General features: G+C 37.5%; 1 protein-coding gene across 6 annotated transcripts in view; it reads right to left on the bottom strand.

Annotated features, from left to right (window-relative positions):
* sema6cb (semaphorin 6Cb) overlaps positions 1 to 22,220 on the bottom strand; it is a 354,388-nt gene that overhangs the window by 19,567 nt on the left and 312,601 nt on the right. For all 6 annotated transcript variants that reach the window (XM_073872208.1, XM_073872209.1, XM_055210271.2 and 3 more), the window contains 9 exons: positions 19,906 to 19,994; positions 19,496 to 19,713; positions 19,186 to 19,317; positions 16,768 to 16,923; positions 16,314 to 16,487; positions 14,056 to 14,193; positions 9,682 to 9,759; positions 3,943 to 4,001; positions 737 to 787 (listed from right to left, as the gene is read on the bottom strand). In XM_073872208.1, the coding sequence (XP_073728309.1) occupies positions 737 to 787; positions 3,943 to 4,001; positions 9,682 to 9,759; positions 14,056 to 14,193; positions 16,314 to 16,487; positions 16,768 to 16,923; positions 19,186 to 19,317; positions 19,496 to 19,713; positions 19,906 to 19,994 (1,095 nt within the window). The remainder of the gene's footprint in view (positions 1 to 736; positions 788 to 3,942; positions 4,002 to 9,681; positions 9,760 to 14,055; positions 14,194 to 16,313; positions 16,488 to 16,767; positions 16,924 to 19,185; positions 19,318 to 19,495; positions 19,714 to 19,905; positions 19,995 to 22,220) is intronic.

Here is a 22,220-nt window from a genome sequence, read left to right as displayed (position 1 = left end):
CTGAAATGTAATACAGTCCACAAAAAATGAAAGCCAAACCCTGCAACTTATTCTTTCACCCTCAGACACACACTCTCACCCTCCCTTTCACATTCACGCTCTCTATTGCTCTCCAAAGCACATGCATATGCTTTGTCTCTCAAGTGCATGTGCATATGTGTGTGTGTGTGTCTATCACAACATACACCCCACTGTTAGACACACACACATACTGACATATCACACATCCACTCAGTGAGAATTAATTTGTCAGATCGTGAATTTCAGTTGTTCTTTCAAAGCTCTTGCACAAAGCTCACTGGCACAGTCAGAAAGTCGAGTCCTGCGAGCCAGTTCAGATCTGTCGCCTGCAGCCTCACTGACGGTCATTTGTGTAACGCACGCTATTGATCTGGGATGTTAACGCTTTGGTCAAAATCATTGTGGGGGCTGATCAGGGGTCAGAGCAGGACAGACTTTATGAGAGTGTATGAGAGAGAGATAGATAGAGAGAGAGAAAAACTGTCGGATATTAAAATGATATGCTGCTATGTTCACACCAAGGTGCTAGCCACAAAATGTCACAATAATAATAGCAATCTGTGCCTATTGTTGGAAAGTAATGGCGGGTCATGATTTTTTTTTGCTTTGATAGGAATGACCATGAATATGGCTGGAAAAGAGTGATTTTTTACAAATGGGATTTGAATGAGTTTTAATAAAATGAAAACACACGATAGTAATTTAGTGCACTGACCGTATGCAGAATCCACAGCGGGATTTTGTTTGCGGGTTGTGGCCAAGACATCTACAAAATAAAAACAAAACAAAAGAAGAATATGATTTTATAAACATTATGACAATGTAAACACAATTATTATTTTAATATGCAACCATTAATATTATATATATTGTACTGTATATATTTTTTGCATTTTGACATACTTTTATTGCAATTAATTAAAATTCTCCCTTTAAATTGTCAATATATTATTGCAATGTGATAAAAATTATATTGTTGTTACTATAAAAATTAACCATGCTGGTCATCATAGATGAATTGTTCAGATTCTCATACATACTACAATGACAATATATGAAGAGTTAACGCCATTAAAAAAAATAGTTACTACCAAAATCAATATGTATCTGGTCAGTATTAAAAAGTAAATTCTTTATTTTAAGCAAAATTCAATATCTGCCGTGTTCTGTCATTTTTGTGACAAACGCTAGTCCTTCTTCTCTGCAGAATGCAATAAATCCGCTCAACAAATCATAGCGCACCATTCAACACATTGTAAACAATAGGGCGGTGCATTGAATACACAGGGAATCCAAGTTTTCATCTACTTTGTACTTCGTAATCAACAAACAAACAAAAACAAAATAATACTTTTGATGGCATTGATAAACCTGTGGTGGTTTTCTGTGGCGGGGAAGAAACGCAAGCCATCAAAATCTAATAATTTAAGTGAGAGGCACTCCGGTGAAGGAAAAATGCTGGCTGTTGCTTGTTCTCCCGACAGCATTAAGCTTCTGTCATGCTAACACATTGACCCCATGGGATCTTATGAAAAACTTTCCATTATTTTACTCAGTCAACAAAAATCGAGCAGGCACGATTACAGGAAAAATAATGATCACGATTGTTTTGCTCAAACTTTTGATCACGATTAAAAATACGATCATTCTTTTAGTGAAGAACTTTTATTTACTTCAGTATTTTTATTACACTTTTCAGCCATGTATAAAATATTATATACATTTTATAGGCCTATATTATAAAATATTTTATTGTTTTGTAATATCCACAGCTCCCATTCTCTTAGATCTTTTTAAAACATTTAAAATAATTCCGCAAAATTCCACATAGATTTTGCAAAAGAAATCCGCAAAAATAACTCCTTACACAGATTCCTTACAGCTGTACTGCAGCAATCAAAGCAGTTCAGTTTTAACTGTCAAAATTATAAAATCTTATATTATATATTATCTTTTATTTATTTTAGAGCCTTTTTTGTTTGTTAAATTAAGGTTTTTGATAATGACCAAGCGGTGTCCGACAGCTAACGTCATTTTGACGACTTGTTTGATCAAATGAGCCTCTGAAATCAACGCTTCAACTTGCCTACAATAACATCTATATAAAATATATATTTTCAGCATATTACAATGTTAGTTTAAATGTTTATTGTCAACACACTATTTTTAAAAAAGCGGAGGGGAGGCTGCTCTGTTGCTCGCAGGCGCGACGAGGTGCAGAAAAAGAATGAAAAAGAATGAATCAAAACAAAACGAAATAAACATGAAACGAAATAAACATGCAGGTTGCCTTGCCTTACACATTCGCTATGCATCAGTCTTTTATATAGATTATGCGCAGTATTTAAGGTTTTAATTCAGTTCTCCATATTCCCCGATGCGCTGAATGTCCTGCTGCTGGCGGAGACGCTAAACACTGTTGCAACAGGTGCATTGTGAATGTGCGTAGTGGACTCATGCGATAGGTTAAATGTCTTTCTTTTACAATTTATCAATGTCTCAACGTTTCTTTTAATTAAATTAAAATATAAAAAGGTGAGGAAGCCTAAAAAATCCAGAGGCCTGTGATGTTAAAATTGGTCCGAAACCCGACCCGAGGGGCGTAAAAAGCCTGAAATGCAGGGCTCTAATATATATTTATATCAAATTAGAATTAAACTGAAATAAAAACAAAACATTTTTGAATAAAAAAATGCCTATGATATGCCTTATATGTGGCAATAATTTTTTTTAAACCCCTGCTCACTGCTTATTGGAAACATGGCTAACTTACATGATACGCGATCCGTTATTGTTCTTTGTGTCGTGGATGTCGGGGATTCTTTTTATGGTTGCGGCTTGTGTCTTCAGCTCTTGATATTTCACGTTTGGACGGAACAGGAGCACAGTTTGCACAAGACTCGTAACTTACCTGATCAACATCACTTTCCTCAAATCCGAAATATCGAAACAATGGAGTAGGCCTATATGACCCTTTTTGAGAATTAAACATACATATTTCTGCACTTTCTTCTTGTAGCTCTGCCATTATGTTTGTTCAAAAATGACTGTAAATCTTGTGATGCTAACGTATTTCTACCATAACACAGAATGCGCTTGCAAAGAAACACTCCGTTTACTCTGACTCTGCCCATAACAAACACATTGCTTGATTCTAGACCGTCTGCTTTGTGCTTGGTCTTTGCACATTAATCGCGACGATTGTCATTAATTAATCGTGGGGCACGCATATCGTTATCATGATAAAAATACGATTAATCGTGCAGCCCTAGCAGGAACAAAACATTTTACAGCTGTTTAATGCATTTAAGGAAGGATTATTCCAGTGCACCTATACAGCCATTGCAGAGGTGGGAGGTGATAGAACAAACACCCAAAAATTCTCGGGCCAGCATCATATGTCCAAATTTCAGTCAAAACCGTTCTATTTCATCATAAACAATCTGAAAACAGAGCTTTAAGTGTAAAATACCGAACTTGTCCTTTAAAAGCTTACATGCATTACAATGGTTTTGCAATGAAAGACAGTCAAATTTCATAAATGCCAAGAAAATAACTAAAATCCCATTTTGGAAATTTTAATTACTTTATCGAGTGAAATTACCGAACCTTAACATAAAAACATGATAAAAAAGCTTAACATTACACTTATGGTAATAAGGGGGTGCTTGATTTTCACTAAATAATTAAAAAAACCTGCCATCACATTTTTTTAGGCAAAACATACATCTTGTGACACATGACCCAGAAAAATTTCTGACAGGTTTCGTCAGATTCTCCTTCAAGTTTCAATAGTTCTAGAGAGCATAAGAGAGGATGTACTGTGCCGTAACAAGGAGCAGAAATCTGCAGGGCTGTAATAATGGTGTGGATGAGTTATGATCTTTGAGAGCGAGTCAGCTCGGACTGTCTGGAACTCACCATGACAGCTGTCTGGGTATTGAAGATATCCACTCTCAACATACTGTTCAAATCCAGACCTGTGACAAAGACAGAATCACAGAGAGAAACCGAAGATGAGTAAGAGAAAGAACAAGCGAGTGACAATCATTCTTTTGTGCTTGTCTCCTTGAATGATCTTTCTAATTAGTTCTGCTGTCATCATGCTGTTGTTGTCTCTCTAAGTAACTGTGAAGGGAAATCGCACGCAACAATCTGAGTGAAGCTTGAACGTGTGACATACAAGGACAAATGGCTTCTATATAGTGCTTTTTTTGCATGTGCTATAAACTTCATCACGTGACTAACCAAAACATAAGAATGCAATGACTTTGCAATAATCTTGTTGAGTTAAAAAAAATTACAGATTTAATTTATAAGTATAACAATGTTGAGAGGCACTGAATTACTGCTTTAAAGCTAAATTAGTGGAAAGGGCTACATGGACTATTCATTCAATAAATAAAAACATCTTCCACTTTGACTCTCATTTCCTTTGTGTAAAGGAAATAAGTGTTTGGGCAAAACAGTCCATTAAGAGCAAATGCAAGCAACTATGCTTACTGAGAAGGATGTCGCCGAGTCATGGAGTCTAACAGCGTAACCACGGTGACACGTCGCTCTCCGACCGCAATGTTCCTCTGCTCTTGGCATCACAGAAACGAATGTGTCACTGTTACTCACTGCTGAGTACCTGAGTGACATCTCACACACAGATGCACAACACATCCTGCTGGTTTTCCCTTTCTCTCAGCGTTACCATGGAGACACGATTAGATCAGGGAATGTGGTCTAATGGAAAGTGCAATTCTGTATCTAAACGTCCAAAACTATCATTCTCAAAGCTCGTATATCACTACACGCTTGTTTTCTACAACAGTAATTCCCAAACCTGGGGTTTGTGTTTCATGGGTGTATTTAAATGGTTTGCTCACCCATCTTCATGTTGTTCCACACCCGTATGACTCGTATGTTACTTTCTACCACTGAACATGACAAATTGTGGGAAAAAACAAACTTTATGTTTTTATGAAAGTAAATGGGGGCTGGGACTGTCGGTCACTAACATTTTTGCCTTTCATCTCTTTTTGAGTCCCCAGAAGTTGTGTAGTTACATTTACATTTGGACATAAAGGAACATGCCGACATACATACCTTTAACATCTCTGTGTGTCCCATAACTCTGTCTGACACACCCACCGCTAGCCTAGCTTAGCACATAGACTGGAAGTAAATGGCTCCAGCTAGCATACTGCTCCCACTAAGTGACAAAATAATTCCAACATTTTCCTATTTATAGGTTGTGATTTGCTCGCAGCACCTGAGAAGCCTAGTGGTGAGGAGCAGAGAGTTCGCGCAAGTGTTGCGCTAATCACTCCGCCCAAGCAGCAATGCTTCGCCTTCTGAGAATATAGTTCCCAGTATGTATACGGTTAAAAGATGGCTGTGTCTCATATGACCTTGTTATTTGTACGCGCTGTGACTATACAACTCACAACATATAAATGGGAAAATGCTGGTGTTATTTTGTCACTTATCGGAAGCAGTATGCTAGCTGGAGCCATTTACTTCCAGTCTTTGTGCTAAGCTATGCTAGCGGTGGGTGCGTCAGATATAGTTACGGGACGCACAGAGATGAATCTCCAAAGGTATGTATGGACTTATCTAACTCTGGGGGTTACGGTGAATAAGCTAAAGTCCCCAAAAGTCGGCGTGTTTCTTTAAAGCCAAGAAAAAAGAAATGTGTGTATTAAGCTCAGGTTTTATATATGTATGTACACGAGTTTGTGACTATACATCCAAAGTAGGAGTTAAAATAAATACACTTCTGGTTTAGTGTCATCTAAGGGCTACTTTAGCTTGGCGTTGTGAGGGTGCATAAGATAAAATCACAAGTAAACACTGCTCTGAAACACTAAAGATTTGATCTATGGCTGACTTGATTTAATTTAAGTCCATTTAAACAATCAAGAGGGGACTGAGATCTAACTGTGAAACACAGGGTACAATGGTGACTTTTGAAAGAAAATCTCTCTCTCACGCACACACACACACACACACACACACAAACACACAACTTATCATATAATGACACCCTATTTCAGCCCTGCCGAGACACCTGCCTCTCTCTCGCCTCGCCCTGCCCTGCATATTCAATCTATCTGTGAATCAGCCCTCTCTACCTGACATGATTTAGAGTCCTTATTTCCATTAACCTGAGTGGAGAGAGAGCAACAGAAAGAGAGAGTGAGGGAAAGAAAGAGAGAAGATGACTTCATCTCATATCGAAGGATAAATGGAAGGACAAGATAAAAAAAGTCTCCCACATAAAGAGGCAAATTGGGATCTCGCAGGTGCATAATATCTGAACATCAATATGGCTCTTAGACGCATGCTTTTCATTATGCCTAAATTCACCAACACACACACACACTTTAGCACAAAACACTCTCTCCCCCATCGCGTGGAGATTAAATTGCCCCTGGGAGTGAGAACGAGCGCATGGGGAGAAGGGGAATACTGAAGGAAAATCTCACACAAGATTATAAAGTCATATTTTTTTCATATTCTCCAACCCTACTTTGCACAGAACAAAGTGTGAAAAGTTACAGAACTGTTCTAAAAATGAGAAAGTCAAACTATTACCATTATCTATTGGCCTCTTTTCTCACATGTCACCTTCTCTGTCTAGCAGTATTTCATTAAAAGCTGATTAGCAATTAAACGCACAGTACACTTGGCAGCTATAGTTCCCCTCCGAACATATTGTGCCCTGTCTTGTTACCTGTTATGACATTATCTAGTCTTATTTAGCCAGTTTTTATCAGCATAAAATCTGATCCACGTTGCAGCTCTCTAGTTTAAAAGAAAGGTGCAAATGGAGATTTATACATTATCTGAAAGTTGAATAAATACGCTTTCATTAAATGTATGGTTTGTTAGGAAAGAACAATATTTGGCCGAGATACAACTATTTAAAAAAAACTGAATCAGCTTTAAAGGGACACTCCACTTTTTTTGAAAATATGCTTATTTTCCAGCTCCCCTAGAGTTAAACATTTAATTTTTACCGTTTTGGAATCCATTCAGCTGATCTCCGCATCTTGCGATAGCACTTTTAGCATAGCTTAGCATAATTCATTGAATCTTATTAGACCATTAGCATCGTGCTCAAAAATAACCAAACCACTTCAATAGATGTCATGAAAATATCATTATTGGGACTTCTTTGGGACACGGTAACAATAACAGCCTTAGCCCAAATGTGTGCATATTAAAGGGATAGTTCACCCTAAAATGAAAATAATGTCATTAATGACTCACCCTCATGTCGTTCCAAACTCGTAAGACCTCCGTTCATCTTCGGAAACACAGTTTAAGATGTTTTATATTTAGTCCAAGAGCTTGTTGACCCTTCATTGAAAATCTACGCACGGTATACTGTCAATGTCCAGAAAGGTAATAAAAACATCAACGAAGTAGTACATGTGACATCAGTGGGTCAGGTAGAATGTGTTTAAGCATTGAAAATTTATTTTGGCCCAAAAATAACAAAAATTCCGACTTTATTCAGCATCGTCTTCTCCTCCGCGTCTGTTGTGAAGCGCATGCGCGAGACTAAAGTCACGTGACTGCAGTGACGCGGATGACATACGACGTGGCTGACGTGTTATCTGGTGCGCCCGAGTTGTTTTTTTTTGTTTTTTTGTGCACCCGGGCTTCGTTTACAGTCTGAGGGAGATGCACGCTGTAAGTTTGAAACTGCAGTCAGGTGACTTTAGTCTCGCGCATGGGCTTCACAACAGACACGGAAGAAAAGAAAACGCTAAATAAAGTCGTAATTTTTGGACCAAAATGTATTTTCGATGCTTCAACACATTCTAACTGACCCACTGATGTCACATGGACTACTTTGATAATGTTTTTATAACCTTTCTGGACATGGACAGTATACCGTACATAGATTTTCAATGAAGGGTCAACAAGCTCTCGGACTAAATATAAAACATCTTAAACTGTGTTCTGAAGATGAACGGAGGTCTTACGAGTTTGGAATGACATGATGGTGAGTCATTAATTACATTATTTTCATTTTTGGGTGAACTATCCCTTTAATGCTGATAGCTGTTTCCATAGGCCTGACTAGTATGTGTGTTGATGCTTCTGGCTTTATGAAAGAACCCAAGCCTAAATCCAATATTCTCCAGCTCTTTATAATAATGATAAATTGCTATATGATTAGAGAACACTTTATGGCATCTGACAGCAAAAGATGTATGACTACGACATAAGTTTGGCTATGGAAATAATTGAATCCTGGAGAAAAACCAAGAGTCTCTTGGGACAATGATAAGTACCCTCCTCATGTTCCGAACAATTTGTTGACCGCATTCTGGAAATCTGCTGGATTCATAATAATGTTTAAGATGAAAAAACACTACATCTCTGTTTAAAGACATTCATACTCGCAGATACAGAAAGACCACATGCTGGCACAAATACTATGCCAAAGAAGTTGTGGATAGGAAGTAAAACCATTTAACACTACAACTGGGTTATAGAAAAACAGCGTAAAGGGACCGGATCCATAAAAATACAATTTACAGGCCGTCATTAACTCTTTGATGCATGGTGTCCACTACACTGAACAAATCTTTAAAAGACATCTCTAAGGGAGTTATGTAAGACCCTTAGCAATAAATGTATATGATGTTCTGTTTAAATGCCATGATGTTTTGGATTTATGACAACATACATTTGACATAACTACAAAAGTGGTGATGCACCAAATACCTCTGGAATATTTACTATTACAATCTATTGCAATGTGATCATATAAACACAAAACAGAGAATGTATAAGTTAAGACATCTGACAATATAAAATGTACCTTTATATTTAACTTCAGCAAGAAATCGAATGTTAAGAAATGTTAATCTGTTAAATGCTAACATGCTATACAACACAATTATACAAAATGTGCAGTGCAAATGCTCAAATGACGTATCATGAATTATAAAATGCCAAAAAACATCAATAAAATATCTATAAACTTGGTTTAAGGGGCACATAGTGTTTGTGCTGTGAAAGACATGTGTTATTTTGATGTTAACGCCATGTGCCATTTGTAACAGTTTTTAAGTTTAGTAAACAAGGCCTTATATTTATCTTTAAAGAAAGTTTATCTGAGACACAATCTTCATACTGGTCTAATGCAGCAGATGCAAACTAACAACAGATGGCGTGAATGTGTGTGACAGTGATGTCATTAACAGCAGACTAAATGGGCTTTTCACTCGAATTTCTTGTAAACTGTTATAAGAGGATGATACTAATTTAAAAGGATTAAATTGATCCACTTTAAAACTGCTCTATAATGAATTTAAAGTAAAAATTATTTTTAGCCTATCTACAGTATGAAGTCATCCAGGCCATTGTGTAGTATGTCTGGTAGATTTTTGTAACTGTGCTTGGTAATAAATTCTCAAGACGTTTTATGGCCATCAGATATTTTCCAGATGTTTTTTAAGATGTTTTGAGTAACTTGAGCTGTAAGAGACTTTTTTAAATAGTGATGCGTTCTATAAGAATACTGTAAAGACTGTGTATAGAGTACAGTAGATGTGTGGCCTCTTTATACAGTAATGAACTGTAAAGTGTGCCATAGGATGTTTACTATGGCAAGACTAATAGAAGGTTGCGTGATGCGGTTTAACTCACTTGAATCCAGGCGCCACGGTGGCACAATTCCCCGCACTCAACCAGATGCAGTATGGGTCTCGCGAGGACAAACAGCTCCTAAAACACACACACACACACACACACACTCACACACACACTCACACACACACACACACACACACAGAGAGAGAGAGAGAGAGAGAGAGAGAGAGAGAGAGAGAGAGAGAGAGAGAATGAGAGAGAGTTAACTCATACCACATGTCCTGGAAAGGTTGTGCATGTTTTTCTACCCCAACAACCCCCCAACCCCTCCTCCCCAATTTCCTCTTCCATTCTCCCTTTAAGTATACAGTATGTCACATGGTGAAAAGGACAGCCAGACACGACAACTCTAAGCATTAATGGCCCTCGTTGTTCAGAGGCTAAAGGTAAAAATCCAAAGAAAAAGAGTGGGTCTTACTGCTGTACTGCCCGGTGTGTGAGTGTGTATGCTTGTGTTGCATGATTGACAGGTGTGCTGTGTCTGCCAGAGGCCAACTGAGATTCAGATACATGGCTAAGCTGGCAAGTCACCCAAAGAAACAGAGAGAGGGAGTGAAAAGCAGAACAATAGACAGACAGACAGACAGACAGACAAAGAGAGACAGAAAGAATATAGAGAGAAATACGGAAAGAAAAATAGAAAAAATAGACAGAGAGGTAAGGGAAGTGTGTGAGGTAACTTGATGCAAGTCATAGAGTGAAAGGGTAAGGTCACTACTGTTTCCTATTTCCTGCTATATTTTCCCTGTCACAGGTTGATCATTGACGTATGGTGGATACTTTATTGACGCATTGAAATAAAGTTTTTTAATCGTTACATTCAAACGTAGGCCCCACAGTGTGGCTTGATAAAGCCTCAATAAAGTGGTTTGCTAGACGTAACTACTTGTGCAAATGTCCGTCATGGTCAGGGTTATCCTCGGTTGTTGCATTTACTGCCATAGAATCATACACTAAAAAAAAAAAAATGCTGGGTTATTTTCAATCCAGTGTTTGGTCAAAAAGGGACGAGCCCAACCCCTTAGGTTGTAATTTAACATGCTGTTTCAACCCAAACTGTTGTCCTAATTTTTTAGGGTGTAGGTGTGATTGACTTTACGTGATCCCAACTATCCCAAGAGTGCTGCTTTCGTTTCGCTCTCACAATTTTGATGTCATATGCCGATTGTTCTTCGCATTGCCACATGAAGTTAAACACGCCTATGGTTTCTATGGCAGCAAAAGCAAAAACTGACTGGTTACACTTTACTTGAAGGGGTGTTCACTGACATGACACCTTCATAATCATGACATGACACACTTCATGAAAATCAAAGGAGATTTTATGCACATTTATGACAAGTGTCATGTTCAATTATGTAATTTTTAAGACAAAGATGACGTTGTTTGAATTGTCTTTGTTATGACAACTTTTGTTATGATAAACCAATACATCATAACTTGTCGTAAACCTGTCATAAACATGACATTATTATCAAACATAAAAACTACTTAGCTTTATGGGTCAACATTACATTAAACTGTCATTTAAATGTCATTAAGTGTTAATACTGTCAAATAATTTTAAATACCTTAACAAAATGCAACAGACATTCAAAACATTATACTTAACTTTATGTATGTGCACAAACTGACAACTAACAGAACTTCAGAGGGTTCTGAAATTTTCTGACATGGAAGAGAAAACTAATAAAACATTTAATCAATTGAATTTTATGTAATTAATTTTGCAGCAATATGGGCCCAGCGCTGCATGGCTTAACCCACCATTGTACTGTTTTCATTTAATTTTAGGAATGCACCGAATCTAGATTTTTTTGGGTTCGGCCGAATACCGAATCCACTGTTTAAAGATTCGGCCGAAACCGAATACCGAATCCTACGCGCATCCTTTTTCCATTAACACAGTAAAACCCATTAATGAAGTAAACAACGTCCACAGCAGTGTATTTTTCATTTTATTTAATTTTAACTGTAAAAAAAGGATAGGCAACGTTATGCCAGGATGTCAAGTGGGAAAAATTATTTTGACAATTACCATAAGCCTATGCATAATGAAAGCGATGCGGTGCAACACGCTTGTTTTTCCAGGTGCGTCCGCGAAATGTGAACTGCCCTAAGGCTCACCGAAAGATAAAGCTTATCTCCACATCAGCACCTGATGTGTCTAATCAACGGCCCCGTAACGTCGACCAGCGTAGCGCAAGCCTAGGGTTCGGGTTCGGAGGAAAAAAATCTAGGATTCGGTCGAACCCTAACCCCGTCAAAAAGCCCAGTATTCGGCCGAATCCGAATCCTGAATTGGTCTCCAAATGCAATAAAATATAATTGTTTCAATTTTAAATATTATTATTATTGAATGATTGATTTTATTTGTTGAACACATGGAGGAAACTTTAAAAAAATTATAGACTGAAGAATATTCATGACGTTGTATAAAACTATTTGAAAGAGCATTAACACCTAATGACATTTTAACCCCCAGGGGTCCAAAAACGCGGCGGCGCGTTTTGACGTGTTTTCTCCTTATCATAGCAGAATCAATTTAAAATACTCCATCATTAATAATCATACACTTACGTGTTTGACATCAGTTGAAACTGTGAAGGGTCCTCTTTAATTTGTGTACATTCAATAACAACAGATCTTTATTTAACAAAAACACAAAGAAAATAAACAGGGTGTGCATCCAGACATTTCTGTCTCCGCCACCTGTCTCTTAAAACACGTTACAAAAATCCGTTGAAACTCCGCCAATACTCGTCACACAAACATGATACACATATCCAAAGAAAGCCTGAAATGTCTACTTTTAAACAAGCTAATCATAATCGAAAACAAATATTGCCTGTTTATATAATCTGCATTGAAGTAAAGAGAGTACTGTTTTTGCCTGGCTGACTTCATTATCTTTAATGCGGTCACGCCCACAGGCGGTACCGCTGTTGACATGGTAATGAAGACACGAGCTGTTCAAACCATAACAAGCTAAGCGTAAAGTTTTATAAGATTTAAAGACTTTAGCGCATGTTTACCACAAGAAAAAAAAATAATGACGCTGTTAAAATGTCAAGTTGTCATAGATTTTTTGCATTAAAAATTACATAATTGAACGAATGACACTTAAATGACAGTTGTCATAAACGTGCATAAAATCTCCTTCATGTTCATAGCATGTGTCATGTCAAGAATATAAATGTGTCATGTCATGAACTTCAAGTAAAGTGTTACCAACTTTTGTATATTTTAATACAAAAATCTTACATATTTAACTCGATATGGGTAAAAAAAACTATAGGAGTAGGTGTAAAGACGATAAAATATGGTCTAGGTCTTGCAAATGCAGCCTATAGCATTTTATCTATTCTTTCTTTTGAGATTTTAAATCGTTTTCTAATTTTCTTCATCAGCCTGATGTCCTCAGTTCAAAAAATAAAACAGTATTTTCAGACTAATGCAACTTTATTGCCATAAGTCTTAATTGTTTCTAAAGAAAATGTATCTTGTTTTTACTGGAAAACACTAAAAAATACTTTTGCTGTGAGACTCTAAGAAACAAACTCCTTGATCACAACAAACATTTTTTTTTGAATGAATAAAATTATTTGAGTGTAGAAAAACGTAGTTGCCTTTTGCATCCAGCTCCACAGACAGAAAACCATAAAAAGAAAGTTTTCTCACAAATATCCACAGGGGTTATCATGTAAGTCTGTCCTCAGAGACTGGTTGGCATGAGCTAACAGATTAGTAAACAGTTAAGACCCGGCTAGATCCAACATCACCCAGCAGGCAGAATTGTTTTTGGACTGAAATCCATTGATAGGACTTGAAAATCTTTTGAAAAGGAAACGCTCTATCAGCTTGCTCATAATACAGCTGTGTTAAAAAAAAAGAAATTGTTTGCTACTGGCCTGTGTCCAATCAGATGGCTGTAATTTGCGTGCGAGTGCGGAATGCATGGGTGATGCTGCTGGATAAAGGACTGCAGCATGTGATGGAAACACGTCTACATCCACAGAGACCCATTTCTGTGTCTTCTAGGTGCAGCTTTCAGGACAAGCTGAATACTAAAGCTTTTGTGCCCTCAACGAGTGCATGCATGTCTTTGGAAACGCATAGCACTTTCAGCGCACTTATGGAGAACGTTATACATAATAGATCAAAAGAGAAGCCACGCACAAGGCTTTTCGAAGACTGGCATAAACTTTCCACTCAGCACAGAGTTGCTGCACTGCATTGTCAATAGGACTATTTCAAGTATATCTTTTAAACATGCTTGAAAAGTCTCTTTAAGATAATAAGTTGTGCACTTTATTATATAACTAATATGGATTGTGAATTCAGAATCACGTCTTTACAGTAATCACTCACGTTTTGCAAGCGCCGTAATCCGAACAGCGACTGAGGGGAACACGGATTACACAGCTTGAGAAGGCTACGAAGAGGGCATGATGGTCCTTGTCCAGCTCCAAACCCAGAATCTTCCGATCCTCACCTTGGACATTACACCTGGAGAGGGAAATAGGGATTTGAGTAAATGAACCAATTAATGGCAAACGTAACAAAAAATGGCAAACGTAACAAACACTGAATGGTGTACATAATGGTATGAAAATTGTCAGGTCACTCTAAAGGCCAAAGTCTGTCATCAGAATGATTGGCTACAATTACCTCTCAGAATTGCCTGACATGCTTGCGTTCCCAGACATAAGACATCTGCCACTGATTGCAAGCAAACATGAGGTTCGTGAGAGCGTTTGGACCGTGCGCTGCTAGTAATTTATTGTATTGAACAGAAGAGCCACAGTGGCAACAAACTCCATATCCAGAATTTTATCCAGTTGCACAAACGGGATGGGATGCTTTTTGATTCTTCAAATTTTTTGGGTGGGCAATATTTTTCAGATATATATTTTACTACTTTGAAGTCTATTTACATCCTGATAGCAATACAAAAGAGTGGTCTAAAGATTATTAACATGACCAAAAAATGTCCAATAATTGCCTTTGGTGTGAAGCGTGTTCTGCTTCTATTCATTATCAGTGTTGGGGGCAACGCATTACAAAAAAAGCAATTTGGCATGAATCCACATTCGCATACAGAAGATATAAGCATTTAAAGCGAACAGTTTAGCACGTGTGCTTAAAAGGCTAGAATTTTTATGATATTATTCTACACTACACAGGGAATAATATGGATTTTTTTTCCAGAAAACTTCTTGCATAAAATAGATTCAAGCACTTTCAATGACCTGTATCCACGTATGTATATTTTCAAAAACTTCCCAGGGCCTTGAATTCCCCCCCCCAGATTCACAAATTTTCAAGGACCCGTGGGAACCCTGATTATTATTATAATGGTGCTTTGTGCTGTTGTCTCATTGATGAGGTAACTAATCTGGAAAAATACAGTTTTTTACCGCTAAAGAAAGAACAGGGTCTCGCTTTCTAATGGGAGGAAAAGAAATCCTCAATAATAAAAAGACCAATATGTGTTCCACACAAGTCATATCCTAAGGGTGACTCATGTGTATCCTAAATGAATCCCTTGGGCCATGTAAATGTCTCTACCAAGGTTAACTGGGCTATGGGTGGGATACAGGGAATGAGGGAAATCCAGCCTCTCTTCACTCAGGATGGAGATAAGCTCATGTTTTGTTGTGGAACTTGTGAGTCTCAGCTGGAGTCGGTACACAGTGGGGACACAAACACAACTGAGATCCCAAGAGTACAATTACAGCTCCACACTTATAACCCACTGCAGTGAAGATTCGGTCTTAATCTAGCACCTCCTCTGACATTAAGTTAAGGGTTATCTGTGTGTGCATGTTTATATTTGCCCGAGACCTGTCGATGGGGGTGAAGTGCGTGAGAGAGATGTGTTATTTTGTGTATGTGTTTGTATGTGTGTAAACACACGTGCCCTAAACAGATGCAAAGAAATGGTATAAGGCAGCAAATAAAAAACTATTTTCGTGTAGCCATGCTGTCTTGCTCCTTCCAAGAAAGTCCAATAACTAGTGAGTGCTTAACAAGATGGCTTCCATGTAGGTATTAAGCCCAATGTATACACTCTCAGAAATTAAGGCACAAAAGTTGTCACTGGGAAAGTACCCTTTTTAAAAAGGTACACCTTTATACCCAAATAGTGCATATTAGTGGTTCAAAGATACATATTTGTACCTACATCCTACATGGTACATATTAGGACCTTTTTAAAGGGTACTGCCCCAGTGACAGCTTTGTACCTTTATTTTTGACAGTCTAGTTCATTTTTACGTGTATGCGAAAGTCCAAATATAGTCCGTGTGAAGCAATTTTGTCATAAGAAGAGTGTGTGCGTACTGTACGCACACCGCCAGGTTTTATAAAATAAAATAACAGCGCACATTGTCCACGTAGGTCGCACATGTGCCTACAGGAGATGTAATATGTAGCCCAAGGAGATGCATTGCATTTCGGCGCATTGCGCATGCATCGAACGTCTGTGTACACGTACGAGTCAAATAAACTGTACTTTGCAAGGCTGTGCATTCAACCGTGCGCATACATTCGCGTACACATAAAAAACAAACTATACCCCGGGCTTTAGGCAGGCGTACTGCTCTACACAACAGTATTATACTCACTTGCTGGGGTTGTACACATCTATGTCCTCTAAAACTTGGGTGCTGTATGTGGAGTTCGGGTGTGTGCTGGCAAGGATCTTCAAAACTCGCCCGTTTTCCGAGCCTAGAAACAGGACTGTGTAGTTTTTGTAAGGCCCAGCTGCCGTGTCCACTGCGATCTGAGTCAGCTTAAACCTAGATGTGGAACAAGAGCTTATTAGTAAACAAAACAAATCACAACCTGTCTTTTCATCATGACGCAAAATGTTTCTTTATCTTGCAGTACTATTACTAGCCCTCGGGGAAGAGGGAGAGACGCAGATGTTGAGAAAACAGCTGGAGAATGAAGAGCCGAGTTCAGAAACAAAGCGTGAATGTGAGGGAGAGTGTGTAGAAGTGAGTGAGGCAGTTAAGTCTTTAAAGAGCAAATGACCTTCAGTGGAGCATGTGAACCAGTGTGTTTGTGTACGCGCACCTGCTGGTGGTTCGTGTGAAGCAGGGTCGGTTGTTGACCGAGGGTACGGCTTCATCCATTAGTGGGTACGACTTAATAAATGTAAGAGTCTCATCTGGGAAATTTGTAGAGGACTTATAACCAGCAGCAGGGCCATCACCAGCACAGGATCCCGGCCTATAGAGAGAGGGAGAGATGTCAAGAGATGTATGTCAAGTTCTTCCAAGGACAACCAGTAAAACATGCATAAAATGACAGACTCATAACGAGATTTTTTTATTAGTACTTGAAATTTTATTGTTTAAAAAAATTGTTAATCTAAAGCCTTTATTTATTATGCCAACACTGTTAAAATTCCTTGTTGCACTTAAATGTTTAAGTTAAAACAACTTTATTATGTTATTTCAACTTTTTTGACTATTTAGAAGTTGGAATTAATTATTCAATTCAATAGAATTTTATTTATATAGCACTTTTCACAATTGTTAATTGTCTCAAAGCAGTTTTACATTAATAGATGTAGGAAAAGCATAGAAAAGCAAGCGTAGTAATAATGTAACGTATACAGTAAAGTAGTAAGTTAATATATATATAAATATATATATATATATATATATATATATATATATATATATATATATATATATATATATATGTATATGTATATATATATATATATGTATATGTATATGTATATGTATAAATATATATATATAAATATATATATAAATATATATATATAAATATATATATAAATATATATATATATATATATGTATATATATATATATATATATATATATATATATATATATATATATATATATATATATATATATATATATATATATATATATATATATATATATATATATACATATAAATACTATCGGGGTATGTGAACGGGTAAGCGAATTAAACTGGTTCCGCCGGTGGTCACTGGTCAGGCATCGGCACGGCATCTCGTTGAAGGACGGTCAGTAGATCAATTATAAATATAGAGTTATAATTTAAGCCCATTCAAGTAAATTTTTTATTTATACCAACTTCTCTCTAGTCAAGAAAGTTGAAATGACTTCTTTAGGTCAAAGTGTTTAAACTCAAATTGGCTATTTTTCGTGAACCCATTTTAAAACTTTAGTGAATGTGTAAGGTTGCTGTTAGAGCATAAATAATACCTGACCAATGCCAAGCGATATATTTTCACTTTTTAAGGACTACAGACAACGGCCGGTTTGAACTACAGCCTTCTACTTCCCAGATATATGACGTCATATAACTGTGCGTTCACACCAGAAGCGGATGAGGCGGCAAGCGTGAGTAATTTACATGTTAAGTCAATGCAAAGACGCGAATAGGAATCCTGCGGCTCAGTACGTGCGGAAGGTGGGGCGCGAATGGCACGCGAGTTGAAAAATATGAACTTTGGCGGATAATCGTGCCGTGTTAACCAATCAGGAGCTTGCTACGCGCGAATAGCACGTTTTTCCGGCTATACGCTTGGTAGAGGAACGCAGGGTAAGATTTTTTGACTAACCCCGCCCACAAGACTACGTCAGTTGCCAGCTAAGCTCAAACGGCTCTGCTAAGCTAAGCTGCTGTCGAATCACAACACACTAAACCAGCTACACAATCAGAACTTGTTACGCACTTCTAAAGGAGGGACTTTATAGAACAAGGAAGACATTAGAACGTCTATAGGACAGTGAAAACAGCTCTATAGAGATGAGTAAATTGTGTGAAAAATACTGAGTTTTTTTTTATACACAAAACATGAACACGTTATATTGCGCACTGTGAACAAAATCAAAGCTTCGAACACAGGAAAAATGTCTGCTTTAAAAATGTAAGTGCAACAAGGATTTTTTTTTAAAGTAAATAAAGCTATTTGAATCTTGAAAGAGTAATAAAAGATACAAATATTGGCAGTCACATTCTGGAAACACTTCTGGAAGTAGCTCATTGACCCGCATTCATTCAATCATAATGGCGTGCACTATGTTGAGCAACTGAAATTCATCTCTCAGCAGCAGAAAAAAGTATGCTGTCAGCCTTGTAATGCACAGTTTTGGCAACACAAATGTACAGTTTGAGTCATGCCAACTGTAAAGAAAAGAGAGCAAGTCAAGCAGAAAGAAGCAAAAAGTGAAAGAGAGGAAAGATGGAAAACACTTCTAACTTTCCCATCTTTCCTATAAAGGGACTTAAAAATTATGGAGATAAACAGCACATGCATACAATTAACAAGGCCCATTCCAACCATCTGCCACTATTAAATTAAAGCTGTTGCAATTCTTTTCTGGGTCCGTTAGGCCAAACAAACTGCTCTCTTATCTCCAGAGACCAGAATCAACGCAAATGAAACAAACCATATCCATCCCAGACAAGGAAGGATACTTTTGGATACTTGTGTATGTAATGTTTTTTTGATAATCTCACCTGGGTTTGGGGACCATCTCATCAGGGACTGGCGTCCAGGCCGACTCGCTGTTTCTCTGCTCCTTAAATTTCCCATTAAACACTTTCTCGATGTCATCCATGTAGAACGCACACACGGCAGAACCGGTGATGCTGAGGAGAGAGCGAGGAAATGCTTTGCTGTTATTGCGCACAATGTTGTAATTTTTCTAAACAAACAAATCATTCAACAACAAAAGCTTTATATTGAAAACAGACCAAATGGACTGGATTCTGGATGACATTTAAGGTCGGTGTATACATTTGTGAGAAGCAGAATGAGTGATTGCACCTGTTGGCTTGCGTGGTGAAGACTCCCAGCACAGCGGGTCTGTGGTTGATCTGAATGACGTTGGTTAACGACTGAAGAACATCGAAGTAGAAGAACGAATCGCCAGGAACAGAACAGTTTAACCGGGCCTTCAGAAATGAAGTCCAGTAGCGCTCTAAAACCCGCGGAGATCCACCGTTATCATTCTTGCACACCCGAGCGACTCTGGAGAACACCACCTGGTGTGAGTAGTTGAGAATGAGAGAGACGGAGAGATGAAAGGATGCAGGAGATGAGCTTTACACAGCGTGACATTTTTGAGAACTTCTTCACACCTCTTCACTTGAATTCAGTCTGACTGATTTGAAAGAAGTACGCAATATTTTTTAAATCAGAGAAGTCAAAGTTTGGGAGAAATTTGTGGGCCTGACCTTGCCAAGGGTAGTGTACTCTACTGCGATCTCACTGAGGAAGAAGTACACGTAGTTTCCATACTCTATAGCATGCAGGAAATGAGGCTCTGAATAAAGACAAAAACAAAAAATGAAGAAACAAAACAGGAATTATACAGAAGACATTTTCTAGAAAAAATTACTATTGATGTGTGTCACCACAACATGTCCATCACAATGTCAACTTTAAAGGGACATTTTCAGCTCCCCTAGAGTTAAACATTTGATTTTTACCATTTTGAAATCCATTCAGCTGATCTCCGGATTTGGCAGTACCACTTTTTGCATAGCTTAGCATAATCAAAGTTTTAAATAGGAAAAATATCAAAACTCTTTGCTTATTTTTTAGCACGATGCTAATGGTTTAATCAGAATCAACGGATTATGCCAAGTTATGCTAAAAGTGGTACCGTCAGACCCGGAGATTAGCTGAATGAATTCCAAAACAGTAAAAATCTAAATGTTCAAAATCCAGATAATTTATTCACCACCATGTCATCCAAAATGTTGATGTCTTTCTTTGTTCAGTCGAGAAGAAATTATGTTTTTTTGAGAAAAACATTCCAGGATTTTTCTCATTTTAATGGACTTTATTGGACCCCAACACTTAACAGTTTTAATGTAGTTTAAAATTGCAGTTTCAATGGAGTTTTAAAGAACTCTAAACAATCTAAACAAGGCATAAGGGTCTTATCTAGCGAAACGATTGTCATTTTTGGCAAGAAAAAATTAACTTTTAAACCACAACTTCTCATCTTCCTCCGGTCCTGTGACGTGCCAGCGCAACCTCGCGTAATGACGTCGAAAGGTCACATGTTACATATAAACGCACATTTGTGGACCACAACAATAAACTGACACAAAGACATTAATTGGTATCATTTGACATACAACAACGTTGGAACGGTCCTCTTTCTCCACACTTGTAAACACTGTGGCATAGTTTTGCATACGTCATCCGTGACCTCCTGACGTGATGACAGATTACGTGAGGTCACGCTGATGCGTCACAGGACCGGAGGAAGACGAAAAGTTGTGGTTTAAAAGTGCATATTTTTATTTTTCTTGCCAAAAATGACAATTGTTTTGCTAGATAAGACCCTTATGCCTTGTTTGAGATCATTTAGAGTCCTTTGAAACTGCAATTTTAAACTGCATTAAAACTGTTAAAGGCGGAGTCCACGATGTTTGAAAAACGCGTTGGAAAAGGAGACGGGCCGACTACCAAAACACACTTATAGCCAATCAAATCAAATCAAATGCCCGGTTGCGTATGTGTGGGGCGGGTCTATCAACAGAAGGTCCAGATTCTATTGGGGTAAGGGCGTGTTTGTTTAGGTGATTTCAAATATCAACATTGGCTTTCAAACATCATGGACTCCGCCTTTAAGTATTGGGGTCCATTAAAGTCCATTAAAATGAGAAAAATACTGGAATGTTTTCATCAAAAAACATAATTTCTTCTCAACTGCACAAAGAAAGACATCAACATTTTGGATGACATGGTGGTGAGTAAATTATCTTGATTTTTTTTAAGAAAATTGACTAATCCTTCAACTCTAGGTGAGCCGGAAAATAAGCATAATTTCAAAAAAGTAGGAGTGTCCTTTTAAGTGACCATAAAATAACAATGCTTTATGGAATATTGCAGTGTTTATTATAAATGATTATAAATATTTTTTAAATTCATGTGCCTTAAAAAAATATCTGCACACCTAAAAAAAAAAGTTAGGCAGGTGAACGATTAGCCAAAGCACTTTACTAAAACAAAACAAGAATCTGCACACTGCCCCCCAAAATTAACGATTAAAATACACACAACGTTTTCACCTAAGAGGTCTTCATCAGGCCTCCATGTCAGGTTTATGTGCCCTCATAATCTTTAATTAAAAACATTAACTTCCCCTCCTATCTCTTATTAATGATGCATGTCTTGGCCTGAGGGCGGGGCTATATTGAGTGTCCAATGGCCAGACTTTAAACATCCAATAATCTAATTACAGTAACTCCCGATGAACGAAATCAAATCCCACCCTATATGTTTCGCATTTCACTTGGATATGTGTCACAACACGGAAGAAAACAACTCCCAACTTCCATTTTATGCCAAGTTTAAACAAAAATTTTTTTACATTGATGATTATTGTTTTTAACAATATCCCATATGTCATGTTAATGACACAAATAGTTAATGGGTACAGGTAAAAAATGAAAATGTAAACTTACTGTACAGCACAAATATGAATATTTAAATTCAAACCTCAAATGACAATTCTGTATCTTCTGTACGTTAA

Source organism: Misgurnus anguillicaudatus, chromosome 10 (genome assembly GCF_027580225.2).
Source record: "Misgurnus anguillicaudatus chromosome 10, ASM2758022v2, whole genome shotgun sequence".
Taxonomy (NCBI): domain Eukaryota; kingdom Metazoa; phylum Chordata; class Actinopteri; order Cypriniformes; family Cobitidae; genus Misgurnus; species Misgurnus anguillicaudatus.
Note: the sequence above shows the minus strand (reverse complement) of the source record. Positions and strands in the feature narration are given on the sequence as shown.